This window comes from Streptopelia decaocto (genome assembly GCF_964273445.1).
Source record: "Streptopelia decaocto genome assembly, chromosome: Z".
Classification (NCBI taxonomy): domain Eukaryota; kingdom Metazoa; phylum Chordata; class Aves; order Columbiformes; family Columbidae; genus Streptopelia; species Streptopelia decaocto.
The window spans coordinates 26,896,641-26,911,275 of NC_138657.1; the positions used below are offsets into that span (position 1 = coordinate 26,896,641).

General features: G+C 37.3%; 1 protein-coding gene across 2 annotated transcripts in view; it reads right to left on the reverse strand.

The window, feature by feature from the left end:
* PRUNE2 (prune homolog 2 with BCH domain) overlaps nt 1-14,635 on the reverse strand; it is a gene marked incomplete at its 3' end in the record, with an annotated part of 141,167 nt that overhangs the window by 53,261 nt on the left and 73,271 nt on the right. For both annotated transcript variants that reach the window (XM_082075834.1, XM_082075835.1), the window contains exons 7-8: nt 7,621-7,779; nt 156-6,669 (exon numbers count right to left, since the gene is read on the reverse strand). In XM_082075834.1, the coding sequence (XP_081931960.1) occupies nt 156-6,669; nt 7,621-7,779 (6,673 nt within the window). The remainder of the gene's footprint in view (nt 1-155; nt 6,670-7,620; nt 7,780-14,635) is intronic.

Below are 14,635 nucleotides of genomic sequence, written 5' to 3' on the forward strand. Positions count from 1 at the left end.
ATTCTAGAGGTCTTCTTAAAGTAGAGAGTTTTGTACAACAGAAAGACAGACTAACTTCAAACTTCACTCAAAGCCACACCATTCAGCAGTAATACTCCAGACATTTCCTTCTTTCTTTGTCCTGTGAACCTGCCCTGGAAAGCAGACTTTCTTACCATCAAGTGATCTTTTATCTCCACCTGGCGGTAAGTCGAGATCAGTTGTTTCTGCTTCAGATTCTCCTATCGAAGGCTCAGAAGCTCCTTGAGTTACTTCAGACTCAGAGAGTGAGGGTACTGACGTGTGATTGTCCTGAAGGCACTCTGTGGATGTGTCAGACACCTGATCTTTAATGCTGCTGTCTTCAGTCTTTAGGATGCCTTCTGCACCTTCCGGCGGACCTGGCAGTGGTAAAGGTTTTTCCAAAGAAAAACTGTCACAAAATGGCTGCTGTAATAGGAGCTCATCCTTTGCACACTCTGTGCTGTCAGAGGGTTCAGCATCTAAAGATACATAGGATGGTGGAGTACACACCACTGGTGATTGGTCACTGGGCATTTCTTTAAACATGGGAATATAATTTTCAAGTAAATCTTCAGATTCTTTTGCTATGTCATCAACTGGTTGATCATTTGAATGAGATTCACAGCCTTCATTATCACCAGGGAGAAAGGATTTAGGAAAGTCTATCTGTTTACCCTTTAATTCCCCTTCAGCTGCTTCACTGCCTACTACTGCCACTATGTTCATACTACCACATGTGCTTGCTGGGATGTCAGTCAGTGATGTGTTCCTGATCTTATGTTCTACTCCTGTCTCAGATTCATCCATGCATTCTTCTGACAGTTCTAGCTCATCACCAGATATTGCTGTATGGGCAATATCAGAATATTTTCCAACTTCGGCCAAGGCATTTATTTCTTTTAAGCTTTGTTCTTCTACATCAGGTAGAGTGAGATCCATGGGAAAAAAATGCATTTGGGAGGTTTCTTTTTGAGCTGTATCAGCTGGTGTTCCTTGATGACTTGCAGGCATAAAACTTTCATGGAATGTGTCTTTCAGATCTAAGGATGTCCCTTCTAAAACTTCACTGCTAATCTCAGCTGATTCAATGGGGTCAGTAACAAGCTTATTTTCTAGACCATATTCTTTCAAAATTGAAAATTCCGGAGTCTCCTGAATATTAGAAGAGATTAGCTGATAGGAGTCATCAGTCTTTCCTTGTTCATAGTCCTGGGAGCTATCATTTTCATACTGTGTCTCTACCTTCTGCATTACTAATTGACACTCTGAATCAAAATCTGCCTCTTTACTCATACTTGACCATGCGTGAATCACCTGACTACCTTTGTCTTCAGGTTCAAGCCCAGTCTGAGAAGATGGGATAGAAGCATGCTTAGCTTCATACTCCTGGCACACATCAGGACTGCTTGATGCCTCTGAACTATTGTCTTGTTCACAGTGACTTAATATATCAGGGTTTTCACCATCTGATTTTAAAGTGACAATCTGCTCAGCATTAGTCCACAGGTCAGGTTCCACTGAAAACTGCTGATTACTTTCTTGTGTGTTATCCTGTAAAATATCTGGGATAAGTGCGGTTTGGGGAACTAAAATACTCCACCCTGGACTTGACTTCTCTGTCATTTCAAAAGATAAGTCTTCTACAGTGAAAGCACCTGGATGGGAGTTGTGTGCTTCTAATCTTTCACACGTGTCCTGCTGTTGTTCTTGAGGAATGAGACTTGTATTTCCCTGGTTGTCTTTTGGTAGATCTAGTACAGTGATTTCTTGAAGTGGTGTATTTGGCATACTTTGTTCCTCATCTGGAAAAGGATTCTGTGGTGTCAGCTGATTTTCCCCATCTGTTGGAAACAACTGATCTTTTAAGCCCCCTTCTTCTTTATCCAGTATGAAAGGATCAAATTGTTTGAACTGTACAGTGTCCTGACTTATTTGACTATCAGGAATACTCATAGGATTTACTAGCCTTTCATTTTCTTTTTCATCACAGTGCAGTGCATTACTTTCATTTGTGAAATGTGCTTGTGTTAGTTCATCTTCTGAAGGTGATCCCCAGGAGTCAGGCTTAATATTTGTCAACTGGTTTGTTGCAGAGTGACTTGAAACAGAATATTGATTTTCCAGTTGCTTTTCTTCACAAAGTTGTGAATTCCACCATTCTGAACTGTCATCTGGAAAACCAAATGTTCCTACTGAGGATTCTGGATCAGTTCTTAAATCAGCTTTCAATGACCTACTCCACATATCAACAGTTTTTGAAGAACACTCCTCTTTATCACCAGCTGCAAAAGTCGGTGTACTTTCTTCACTCATTTGACACAAATATGAGTCTTCCCTGCTATCTGTTTTTTCACTGAAAATACTAATCTCAGAGTTTTTCTGAAGTGTTTCCCAGTGACCTAAATATTCAGACGTCTCATTATGCTCCATTATAGTCAAGTCCTCCTGCAATACTTTCCCAGCTTTAATTGTTTCAGGATTTTCACTGAAGATGTCTATCTGGACCTCCTCTCCCACCTTAGGTTTTGTACCTAAATGGTCTTCATTTGCTTCAGGACTAGTTGCATTAGATTGAGCATAATTGTCTCCAATTTCAGACACTTTGTCCTGTTTGTTTTCATATGTGGCATCTTCATGAATTACTTCTGGGCATGCCTCCGAGTTCTCTGAATCCTCATTTATGTCAGGACTCGATAAAGAAGATACAGTATCATCATCCACATGGGCATTCCAAAAATCCAGGCTTTTAGGAACTTTGTTCTGTTCAGCGCTTGCTTCAAATCCTTCTTCATGTTCATTCCTAGATTCATTCCTTTTATGAACATCCTTGAGATTTTTATTATTTTTAATATCACACATATCCTGAATTTTTTTGTTATGACTGGCAACTGGAAGGTCTCCCCACACATTCACAGATGCATCACTTAAATCAGGACTTGTTCCACTTGAGTGAGCATAATCATTTATTGAATCACTCCACACATTATCTTCTTCCAAATAACTTTTGATCTGTATATCCTTTGAAAGGCTACTTGTGGTATTTGCCATTTCAAGGATTTCACTTGCCTCAGGACTTGTTCCAGGAGACTGCAAATCTTCACATGGTTGTGAATTCCAAGCAGCTTGGGGAAAATTGTCATTAAGCATTACACATGGCTCCCCACAAAGATTATTAGCAGGGTCTAAATTTCCAGGGTTTTCATTTCTCCCAGAATGTATTTCATGTGAAAATGAATTTTCCACCACAGACGTATCTGTAATGTCAGCAACACTGACATATGCTGAAGAAGGACTCTTTTTAAACTCATCTATGAAGGACTTTTCATGAGTTCTGTTCAGTTCTGAGCTATTTTTGAAAGACACCAACTCAGAATCACAAACGCTAGGGTGGTTAGGAGCCACTTCGTGTAAGCTCCCTTTCACTTCCCCCAGCACTTCTTGTGGTTCGTTTGTCAAAGGAATTGATGTGGCAAGGTGAAAATCACTTTTTCCAGAGTCATTCCAGATGCCTGAGTTTTGGGGCATTTTGGAAGAATTATTTTCAGGATTATCACTACCCTTATCAGAACTTTCAGAGATACTTTCCATTTCAGGACTTGTTGCATCCTCTATCACTTTAGTCTCCTTTTCAGCTTTTTCAGAAAGCAGCTGTGATGTTTCACTATAATTGTAATTATGTGGTCTGGAGTCATCAAAATATCCATAATTTCTGACTTCCTCAGAAGCACTTGAAGAAGTTTCTACATTATTCTGCGACAATTCTTTCATCTCTTCCTGACAAATTGGATTGCTTTGATTAGAAAACAACTCATTCTCTCTGTCTAATGCTTCCAAACTAACACTTTTCTTCATTTTTTCTGGGGAGCTGGAAACTTCATTTGTTGACCTGTTTTCTTCTGAATCTGCATTACAGGAAGATTCACTGTCCTCTTGTACTGGTTTATTATAAATGTCACTGATCATTTGCTGCCCACTTGTTCCATCTGTTCTCTTATTTCCTTCCTGAGAGGTGACAACGGCATTGTCCCAGCCTTCCTCACTACCCTGCTCACTCTGTAAACTCCATGAGTTCAGCTGCTGCACTGAATCCTGACTTTCCAGCTTTTCATCAATATCAGCAGTGTTTTGTGCTGCCTCCTCACTAAGCATCTCGTTCCCTACGAAGTCGCATATTTTCAGATCCAGACCATTCCCAGTGTCTGAAGTTGGCGTAGATGTGTCTGTGTCTTCTACAGGAACACTGCTCACTATTCCTACATTTTCAGCTTCAGGCTGTCTGGAATTCAATTTGTTCTGTGATGGTGATGAGTCATTCACTGTTTGCTCATTTATCAGTGTTATTCTTTTGTTTTCAGATATAGAAAAAATATTTTCACTGTTACGTATCTCAGTCGAAAAACATGGATTAGCTGTTTGTTCTGAATTAACAGAAGGTTTAACAGAGGCAGAAAGAGCTGTTATTTCAGAGTTTCGTTCTTGTAACTGGGTGATGTTATTTAGGGGAGTGTTCCAGATGTTCGTGTTTCTGGCACTTGGAAAAGGTAGGTTTGTAGGAGATAATGGTTCCTTATTTGCTTTGTCAAGTACTTTTGGTTCAGCCAAATCTGGGTTTATCAATTTATCAATAACTATTTCTTTGTCAAAATCTTTGTCCTCATTTTCTCTTTCGTCTTCCACATATGTAGGTGATACATATGAATCAGATGTTGAATAATTGGTGTCTGGTGGAGAAACAACTAAGTCTTCACCTATGTTGGAGGAGCTAAGATCTGAGTACAGGAAAGCATCCTCCCACGGCGCCACTACTTCCGTTACTTCTTTCCTGATGTTTTTATCAGACATATTCCAGGTCTCTATATTTTCAAGTTGGTTTGGTCTGTGCTTAATGTCACCCAATAAATTTTTCTCCTCTGTTTGCAACTTGCAGCTATTTTGCATGTTGCTGAAAACAGAATTTGTACTTTCAGATTTTCCATATTCTTCTCCTGAATAATATTTTTCTTTATCCCAGGCTTCTGGAGATACCTGGATAGGTGGATTTTCAGTCTCATTGTCCACTGTGTTTTCTGAAGAATCAGATAAACTCGATTTTGATATGGCCCATTCTTCAGGAATATTCACTGATTTTTTTTCTCTATCCAGTTTGGGCATGTTCCATATATTTTCTGAGGATCTAGCAATATCTCCTGCATCAAACTTAGTCCAGACTTCATAAGAGTCTCCAGCTATCTGACTACCTTTTCCTTCACCACTACACCATGCATTTGACACCACAGGTGGCGGCTGACTGACGTTCCACAGGTCAGTAAAGCTCTCCAGTTCTTGCTTTGTTTCCTCTGAAGAAGCAGTTTGCAAATGTGTATGTTCATTGTTTTTCTCTTGATTCTCATGGTTCCAAGTATCTTGTTTAAACTGATTATCCCACAGACCTGCTCTCATGTATTCCATTTGCTTTGGCTGTTTTTGGAGGAACACTGAATCTGAGGCTCTCCTGTCAACATGTTCTCGTAGCAAGGGACTTTCTTTACAATCTTTCCATAAGACTGGGCTCTGAAATACAGATTCCTGCTCACTTAAGCTCCATGTATCAGCATTTCTGGACTCTAGATCAAAGCCATCCCACCAGCTTCCATATCTAACACGAGAGTGACAATGATCTGTGCCATCTATTTCATTAATTTTTTTAATGACATCTTGTGGGAAAAATAAAGGTTGTCCATTATCTAACGGTGAAGTTTCTACAAGACTGTTCATAGGAGTTGGTGGAATTCTTGAATCAGCAGATTTCAACATTTCTGGTGAAGAAGAATCACCTTCAACTAAATTAATCAAACTTGAAGTTTTCTCACACATTTCTCCTGGATTCTCGTCAAATGCAGCTAAATTGTCTACCTCATTTGTTGTTATAAGTAGGTCAGCTGAATAATTTGCTGTATCATTTTCTAGCATGTTTGTCTCGTCAAGTTCTTTCTGCACAGTGAGTTGTTGCCCTTCTGATGAATCACTATTAAGGAAATAGTCGTCTGCTGGGGAACAATCCACAGAACGAGAAGATGACTCGGATGGAGCTGTGACCATGGGTGCTAGATCAAAATTGAAAAGATCAAAGTTATCGCTATTGTCTCTAGACTGAGGTTTTTGTTCTTCAGCTATTGCTCCTTCAGGAATAGGGCTATAGGAATCAAAGCCAGGCAGAAGACTGTGATGGGAAGCAGCACCTTCTGCAACAGGGCTGTCATCGCTAAGGAAAACAGAACTTTCCTTGGAAGACCGGCTGCTTCTAATAGTAGCCAATCCACTGTCTGGACTCACAAGGTCTACATTAACATCAACGTTGGCTTGTATAGACCCATTTAGATCTGGAGGATTTTCTATAAAATTGGCAGAACTGGGCTGTGGCTCTACATCAGAACCATATAACTCCACAATACCAGAAGATCCTTGTGAAAGTGGAGCACTTCCAGCAACAGCTTCGGTAGAAGACGTTCTACTGTTTGATACCATTTCTGGTTGTCTTCTATTTATAACTTCCTTAATTAGAAGAAAAATTTGATCACAGGTCACCAAAGAATTTTCTTGACGATAAACGAGAACTTGGTCACATCCACATTCTAGAGGATCCAGCTCCAAACAAGGATTCTGACATTCTTCTAATTCACAGCAGATCTGTTGAAAAATAGGATGTTTTAAGAGCTATCACAACCAAGGCATAAGGGCACATATTTACTACCTCACCATCTAACACAGACGTACCTATCCCTATTAATCTATGTCTTGGCCATTTTTCCGTAACAGCCTTATTATGATCCCAAAATATATGAAATATTATAACAAAAGATCAATACAAAATATGTTTTATAGAATTGGTCAGAATATTTATTTGAAAAGATACTAAATTAACTTTTCATTAGGGAAAGAAAATCCAAATAAATGTTTAGTTATTGCCTAAGAAATCTGAGTAAAATATGTAAGGGTGCATGAGAAAAGCTTTTCTAGAAGGAGATAATTAGATTCATATTTATATTGACCTTGAAAGCAACAGAGTCATTTAACTGCCTGTCCCTGAAATCAGAAGTTTTTAAAACCAAGAAAAAGCTTAAAAATCTGCCACTGAGATGATTTTTTCCACTTGGGAACAAATATAGTCAATAAAAAGGACAGTATCTCACTTCTGATAAATGAACATCCTAGTAACAATCTGGTTGCATTACAGAGCTTAAATTCTTTTGAGATAACATACAAATAGACAAGTGTGTTTGCTTGTCCCTCACTGCCAAAGACTCATTTGTGTAGATCACAATACAAACCCAAGCCAAAACTAGTGAAAAAAATTGATCATTCTGCTTTAGCTAAATTGAAAAATCCCGCCTCTTCCTGTATTTCTCATAACCCTACACTTTTTCTGTTAGACTGGTCTGAAACAATCATAAATATCACAATCTTTCATTTTGCATCATATAAATAATGCAGCCATTTCAAATAGCTATTCAATTGCCAGACAACTGTTGCTATTTTGACACTACTTAATTATTCAACACCTTGGTACATACAACACAAACAACCAAACAACATTTTTTTCAGGAAATACATGAATCAATTATTTTTCCAGGTACTTACTTGATTGCCTAGCTCTAAGTTTTCCGAGTATACTGCTATTTCTCGTTTGGTTTGCTTCTCATTTGACAAAGAGTTGGCCAAAATGACAAGTACATCAAACCCGTATTTATCTATGAATACTTTCAGGTCACCAATGAGACTCCTGTGTAACATGCAGTCCTGAAATATGGTAAGAAATTAAAAGAAATGTCAGTGTCTTTTTCTTGCTCTTTCCAACCAAATCTGTGGTGAAAATAGCCACAAACCAATAAGCATCAGTGTCTGTAACTGGCAACAAAATCCCATTCCATTTGTCAAAACAGCTATGTGCTTTTAAAAAAAAACCCAAAAATAATAAAAATTGAGAACTGATTTCACAGTGCAGTAATGAACTTTCATTTCTGAAGAACATCAAATCACTAAATGTAGGGTTTCGCTTCTTGAAACAGCTGCTGAAACAGAATTCTTATCGGTTCCTAGTATTTGCTTTTGCAAGGTTGCTTAAAAGTATTGTGCTAGTGCTATTCTTTGAATAAAAACCATTTTTGTTAGAAAAACAAAGACATTTCAGTAAATTTGTCGTGTCAATATTTTATTTAAAACAAAAGAAGTTAAAATAATAGTATTGAGGTGCAAAATCAGTCACTCAAAAGGAAATGAATGGTATGGGTTAACTTAATTTTGCAGCCCTCTATTTGTATCCATTATGATGTTACATGACTGTATAGAATTTTACCATGGATTATTCCTTTAGATACCTTTATTCCTGCTCTTTGAATTCTGTGCGAATCTTCAAAATAATAACCTTCCCCAAGTAAGGACAGAATAAGACAAGGTAGTTTTAAAATCTCTTTGTTTCAAAAAAATGCTTATTTTCACACACCCCCCACACCAAATATACAGGAGGTAGACACTGAATTTGTCATTCCTGTTCTCATTTATACACAGACTAGACCCATGTTGAACCATCTAGATTTTGCAACATAAACCACAAAACTCTCTTTCTTGCTTGGGGACATAATACACAAAGTATAAATGTGTCCCCGCGGTCCTCAGTTCTTATAACTGCCAGTGAACAAAGTCGTTGACATTTAAATTTATCATTTTTTTATTTCTCCTACTTATATTTGAGGGAAAAAAAATTGTCATCTTCTAGCTAATAGTTCTTCTGATGCTGCCAAGCTACACTGACCCTGAATAAACAGCAGTTCATCATGAGCACAACACAACTGTATATGCAGATTGGCATGTTATTCCCTCGCATCTGTCTCCTACCTGATAAATTACTGTTTTGGTTACATATATACAAATACTATTTATTAATCTACTCAAATGTGTCCACAAAGTGTATCTCCCTCCCTGTAAGTTAAATTTAAAACAAAAAAATTTCATCATCAAATGCTTTGGAAGTGGATCCTTTTCTGATACTAGAGATTAATTTCCCCTTTGATGTTTGCATAGCACGTAAAAACGAGTTTTATGTGAAATTCACACAGATTAGTGCACAAAAAAAAGTCAGCTGTTATTTTACTGGTGGAAATTCAGATATGAAATCTGAATAGAGGTCTATGGTGAGGAATATTGGCCAATAAGTTCTGAGCAGCCAAATCAGTAACATTTTGCTGACAACTAAAGTATTGGCCATATCAGAAAAAGTACCAAAATGTGCTTTAGCATGGAGAAGCTACTTCAGTTATCCCATTCCTAACTGCATCTGGAATAATTAAAATCCATTAGAATAAACATTAAAATTAGAGCAGATTCAAAACCATCTGAAAATCCCTGATAACTCCTTATCTCAGTTACCCACTCACAGCTAATTCAAGAAGACTGGGAGATCACAGGGAAGGACATGGACCAATGAAGAATCTAGTCTGCAAGATGTTTTATGGTTGTATACAAGGTAAACAAACTATCACTCTAAAAAATGTCCAGCCTTCAAGCTTCATGATGCTTTATCTTCTATATTGCTTGTATAAGCTGAAAATGCAAGGAATTAGAAATTTTCTGTTAAAATCACGCGACTGAACTAGAAGGCTCACCAAAGTGACATTGAGTGAGATAATATCTGCCATCACCTCAGCCCGCATTTGACACTCACATAGTGGTAGGTTTGGGGAGTGCCAAAAATTCTGCTTTCAGCAGTATTTTGAGGGAGGAACCTCTCAACCTGCCCACAAGGCAAGGGAAAATTCCCCTGTCACAACCATGACTGGAGAGTCAATATGTACATGCAGGGCAATCAGAGATATATTTCTAGAGTATGAGGCCACGGATCACCAGGGAGTCATAGAGCAAGATAATGAATAGAATAGAACAAGAGACAACATTCACGTGCTATCAGCTATTTGTTGGTGGGAATGGTTATCACAGCAAGGGTGTGGCACCAAAAATGCCATAACCACCAAAGATCTGCAGGCTACACATACTCCCTGAGCACAGAATAAACAGGGCCAGCCAACTGTACCAGAGAAGCCTGCAGGCAGCATCTGCTTGGTACTAGCACTTATGTCACTTGTGTGTCCTTGCCTTTATCTAAAAGTGCAGCAACAAGTTCTCATATGGATGTCCTTTCTCTGATGGTAGAAAGGAGGCATGGAGTTGTTTCCTTGTAATAAAACCATATAATAGGTAAAATGACCAAAAGGTGGAAATATCTTCTATGAACAGGGTGTCCCCAGAATACTGTGCCCGACTGGAGGCTTATGCAACGCTAGATCCCTCAGGGTTCCCACCAGCTAAAGGGATGTAGGATTATCTCTAGTGTTTTCTCCTTACAATGCTAGCTCTAATCAAGAGCATTTTTAGGTGATACCTCATAGAGTTTGTGTGCTTTTCTTACTGGGATGATAATGGACCGGCACTGCCTGATGCAAAGCACTGTCAACTCATGAGAGACTGCTCAGAGCATCATGGAATGAGTTTAGGTGAGCCAGCACCATGCACTACATAGAAAGAAAACATCTTTGAAGAAAACATGCCAATTATTTGAGAATTTAAAAGTCCAAGAGGGCAAGAGATGTTTTGCAGTTACATCCAATCAACAAGAATATTGAGGAAGTCATTAAGGCCTGTCAGAACACTGTCCATGTCAAGCAAAATGATGTGGATCATATCCCATTTATTACTTTACCCCATAGTCTGTCAATGAAAAAACTTTCTGACAAAAAAGTTGTTATTCAGCAAAGGTATAAAACTCAAGACCCGGGTTATTCTTTGGCATAGGAAATAACATACAAGCTTCTCACATTACTATTACTAAGCAACAATTAATATTCAAATAATACTTGACAACATAAGTTACCCATAAAGAGTCATTTTAATAATCAACAATAAATGTTTCTCATATGTTTTTACTTCACTAAGTGCATCCAGAAATTAAACACAAGGCAAACAGACCTTGTTAAAAGAACAGGTCAAAGAGTAAATTTGCTGGACAATGCTGTTGACTAAACTATTGAATAAATGCAAGATAAGATTACATGTCTTATAGCATCATGACTCTACCTCATCCATTTTTTTTGGTTGACCAGCCTATTAAAAAAACCCATAAAACTAATTATTAATGTTAAAATAAGCAAAGGTGGTTTTAAAAAATGTTAATAAATATTACTAATTTAAGTAATCCTTTTTTCTAAAACTTAGTTTAATTTCATCCCTCCCCTCAAACACCCATAAAGTTTACTCTTTTAAACTATTAATAGTACCAACAACACAATTCAGATACTCCCTTCACAAGCATTCAAACATTCAAATAAAGTTGCAAACAAGAAAGACTTATAAATTACCAAAGACTAAATTTTCAAAGATATACCTGACATACGGACAGTTCCACAAAATTGCTAACCTAAGTAAACAACCAGAATGTTGCATATATTGTAAATGCTAACAGAAAATACAACATTTCCTTCAGAAATAAAAAAATGCTAATCATTTCAACAGCTAAGCTGCTGTGCCCCAAATTAATTACAGGCACTGTAAAATATGCTGTCAATGAATTGGTATAGTAGTAAATACACTAACATACAGCCAAACCATGACCAAGATCAGTCAGCTATTCATTCTTAAATTACTTAATTTTATTAGCATGTGCTGGCTTAAATATTAATTAAAATTTGCATAGTATACAGCAAGTAAACAGCACATGTAAACACTATTAGTTGTTATAATGTCCCCTAAGTAATCCATAACAAAAAAATGGACCATAAGTATACTTGAAATGTTATATACTTGAAATAGAATCTAGTAGTAAAGATATTTTGCAAATGCTGTTAAATATGCAAACGCATGGTTAACAGAAATATGAATACTGAAGCAATTTAGTGTCAGCATTTATAATAAAATTGTGCATTTGTTTTGTCTAATGCACATAAACACACAATGCTACGCATAACAATACAGTGAACATTCAGAAGTCACAAATAATTTTTTTGGCATCTGGGTAAACACAATGAGAAAGTTTAAGAAATCCACAGACTTTTGAAGCATTTTGAATGTGACCTGTTCAGCTATTATGTATTTCTGTTAAGAAATGCCATGTTGTGTAGGCTATATATTGTTTCTGATTCATGAAGCCAACAGCCAATTACCCAAGTGATCACTGTAAATGTACATTACACACACTTCTGATTCTTCTAAGCTAACTGTGTCAATATTAACCTGACCAAATTAAGAACAAACTGTCTCTTTTGTTCTTCACACTCCTCACATGGAGAGCACAATATGGCTTTTGTCAGAGGTGCTCCATCATTTTGGCTCAAGGAAACTGTCAGTACAGTTTGGGATTCGTTATTCACGGGCAGATACCCTGATGGGTCTAATGAAGCCTTTCTGCTGACAACTCATTTGCTAAAAATACCCAGCCATCACAAAACATAAATGAAGAATATTGCTGTATCCCATTATAATTTTCACAACCAAAGTAATTATCACAATACAGAAGTCAATATATACTGTTTCACACTGTATTCTCTTAATATTTCATGGCCAGTGTTTCTGCATTCCAGTTTATTTCTATGTGATCACTGATAAAACTTTATGACATACTTAAATTGCAATATAATAGGGTAAACACCAATGTTATAGCACACATGCAGAGCTAACAGTCTGTGTGCCATTTGTTGTAAATCCAGCTAATTACCAGGAGCCCCCTCCTTCAAAAAAAAAAAAGGGGGGGGGGGCGTAAAAAAAAGCAGAAAAAGACTCAATTTTTTATTGAAAGTTTTCAGGTAGGGTCACTAAAATGTAAAACAAAAAACAAACAAAAAACAACAAGAACAACTAAAAAAACCCAGAATAAACAGTATGGTGTTTATAAGACTCCAGAAACATGGACAAGTATTTTCACTATTTTACCTCTTTATTTGTATCAACACCACTGCTGAAAATCATCTATACAAAATGCACCATCTTTTCTGTAAGGAAAGATTACATTTTTCTGTTGTGCATTTCCATCCATCAAACACTAGCTCTGCTACACTGATATTTATCAGTCTTCTGAAAAGAAGAAAAGCAGAATCTAATTCTTTTTTGTTGTTGTTGCTGTTTAAAGTTTCCAAAAAGAAACAGGTATTTGGTCCTAAACCAAAGAGCAGGAGAATGGGCATCGCAGAGCTTGAGATACCCTGCTCTACAGAGACCTCTCACACTTTATGTTTAACTTTAGGCATCCTGAGCTTAACTTAGACTGGAACTGAAACAGGAAATTCTGTAGCATTGTAAAACCCTGCATATAGAATAAAGTGATGAATGCTTGTTTAGCACCGATCTCACTTCCCTTGCAGTCTATTATTTTAATTAAATGCAGAATAACTAAAAAAAAAAAGGCAAAGAAGAAAGAAGGATTCATCTATAAGAAACTAAACAATCACATTTTCTTCAATAGATGTGTTTAGCTAGTTTCACACTGCAAACAGTGCCTTTTCTACAGCAGTGACGCATTTCATGATAGTGTGTCTTAACAATGATCCACTTTATACGAATTGACCTTACAGCTAAATAAGTGTTACTTGTGCTTGATACAAGTGCAAATTCTATGTGTTCAAATACAGGCTTATTTATTTTAATCTGTGTTTAACTACAACCTACAAAGATGTCCTTGTCTTCTGTGTACTTCCACGCAATGTAAGGATACCAAAATGGCCCATTGGGTTTAGAACATTCTTCCTCCAGCTGGAATACCTGCCTTCAGTGGCCATCACTGCCACCCACCCAAAAGAAACTGAATTATCATCCATATGCACAGCAGTCTCCCCTGACTACTGCGGTGTACAACTAACTGCCTGACATACAATAGTCCAAAATGCTGCCTGGCCTTGGTGGGGTTTGGGCACATACACTCAAATAATGTAGATCAGAAAGTCTGGAGATTAAGCCTGGTTAAGGTGCTGCCGCTACTGCATGAGATAAACATTAAGTGCGTAGCCTAAAGATATAATCAAACACAGGTAATGGTGTGCATACTGTGGTGGTGTGCGCTGGAATGACATAATATTAGATGGCTGTGACCACAGAATCTAGGAGAAAAAAGGTTTTGCAGCAGCAGAGAAACCAAAGAAGGGATGTACATCATCTAGTATAGTGAGATAAAGGTGAAAGTGCTTATTTATTTCCATCTTCAAGAGAGGAAATTCAAAGAGTCTGTAATTTGTCTCATTGTAGTGGGTGACTTCTGTAGTAAGAAAATCATCACTTATAAAGATAAAGCTGCCATTTTTCAGCATTTTTGGCTGTTGAAGGATAAGTCGTATGGAGTTGTTAAAGTATAAAATAAAGCAAAATATACAAATGTGATTTTCAAGTATAAGGGCTTAAATGCAACTGCCTTTTTTCAGGTGTGTCTTTAAAACTCCACCTCTGTAAAATAATTAAAGGGACAAACGAGATAATTTACAATCATAACAGTATGATTTTTTGCTGAAAGCAGACAACTACAGGGAAATGTACTTGCATGTTGTGGAAATATTAAAATGTATGATGTTAAAATGTACTCCCCTCAGCTTATTTTAAAGGCTGAAGTAAGTATGTACATATTTTT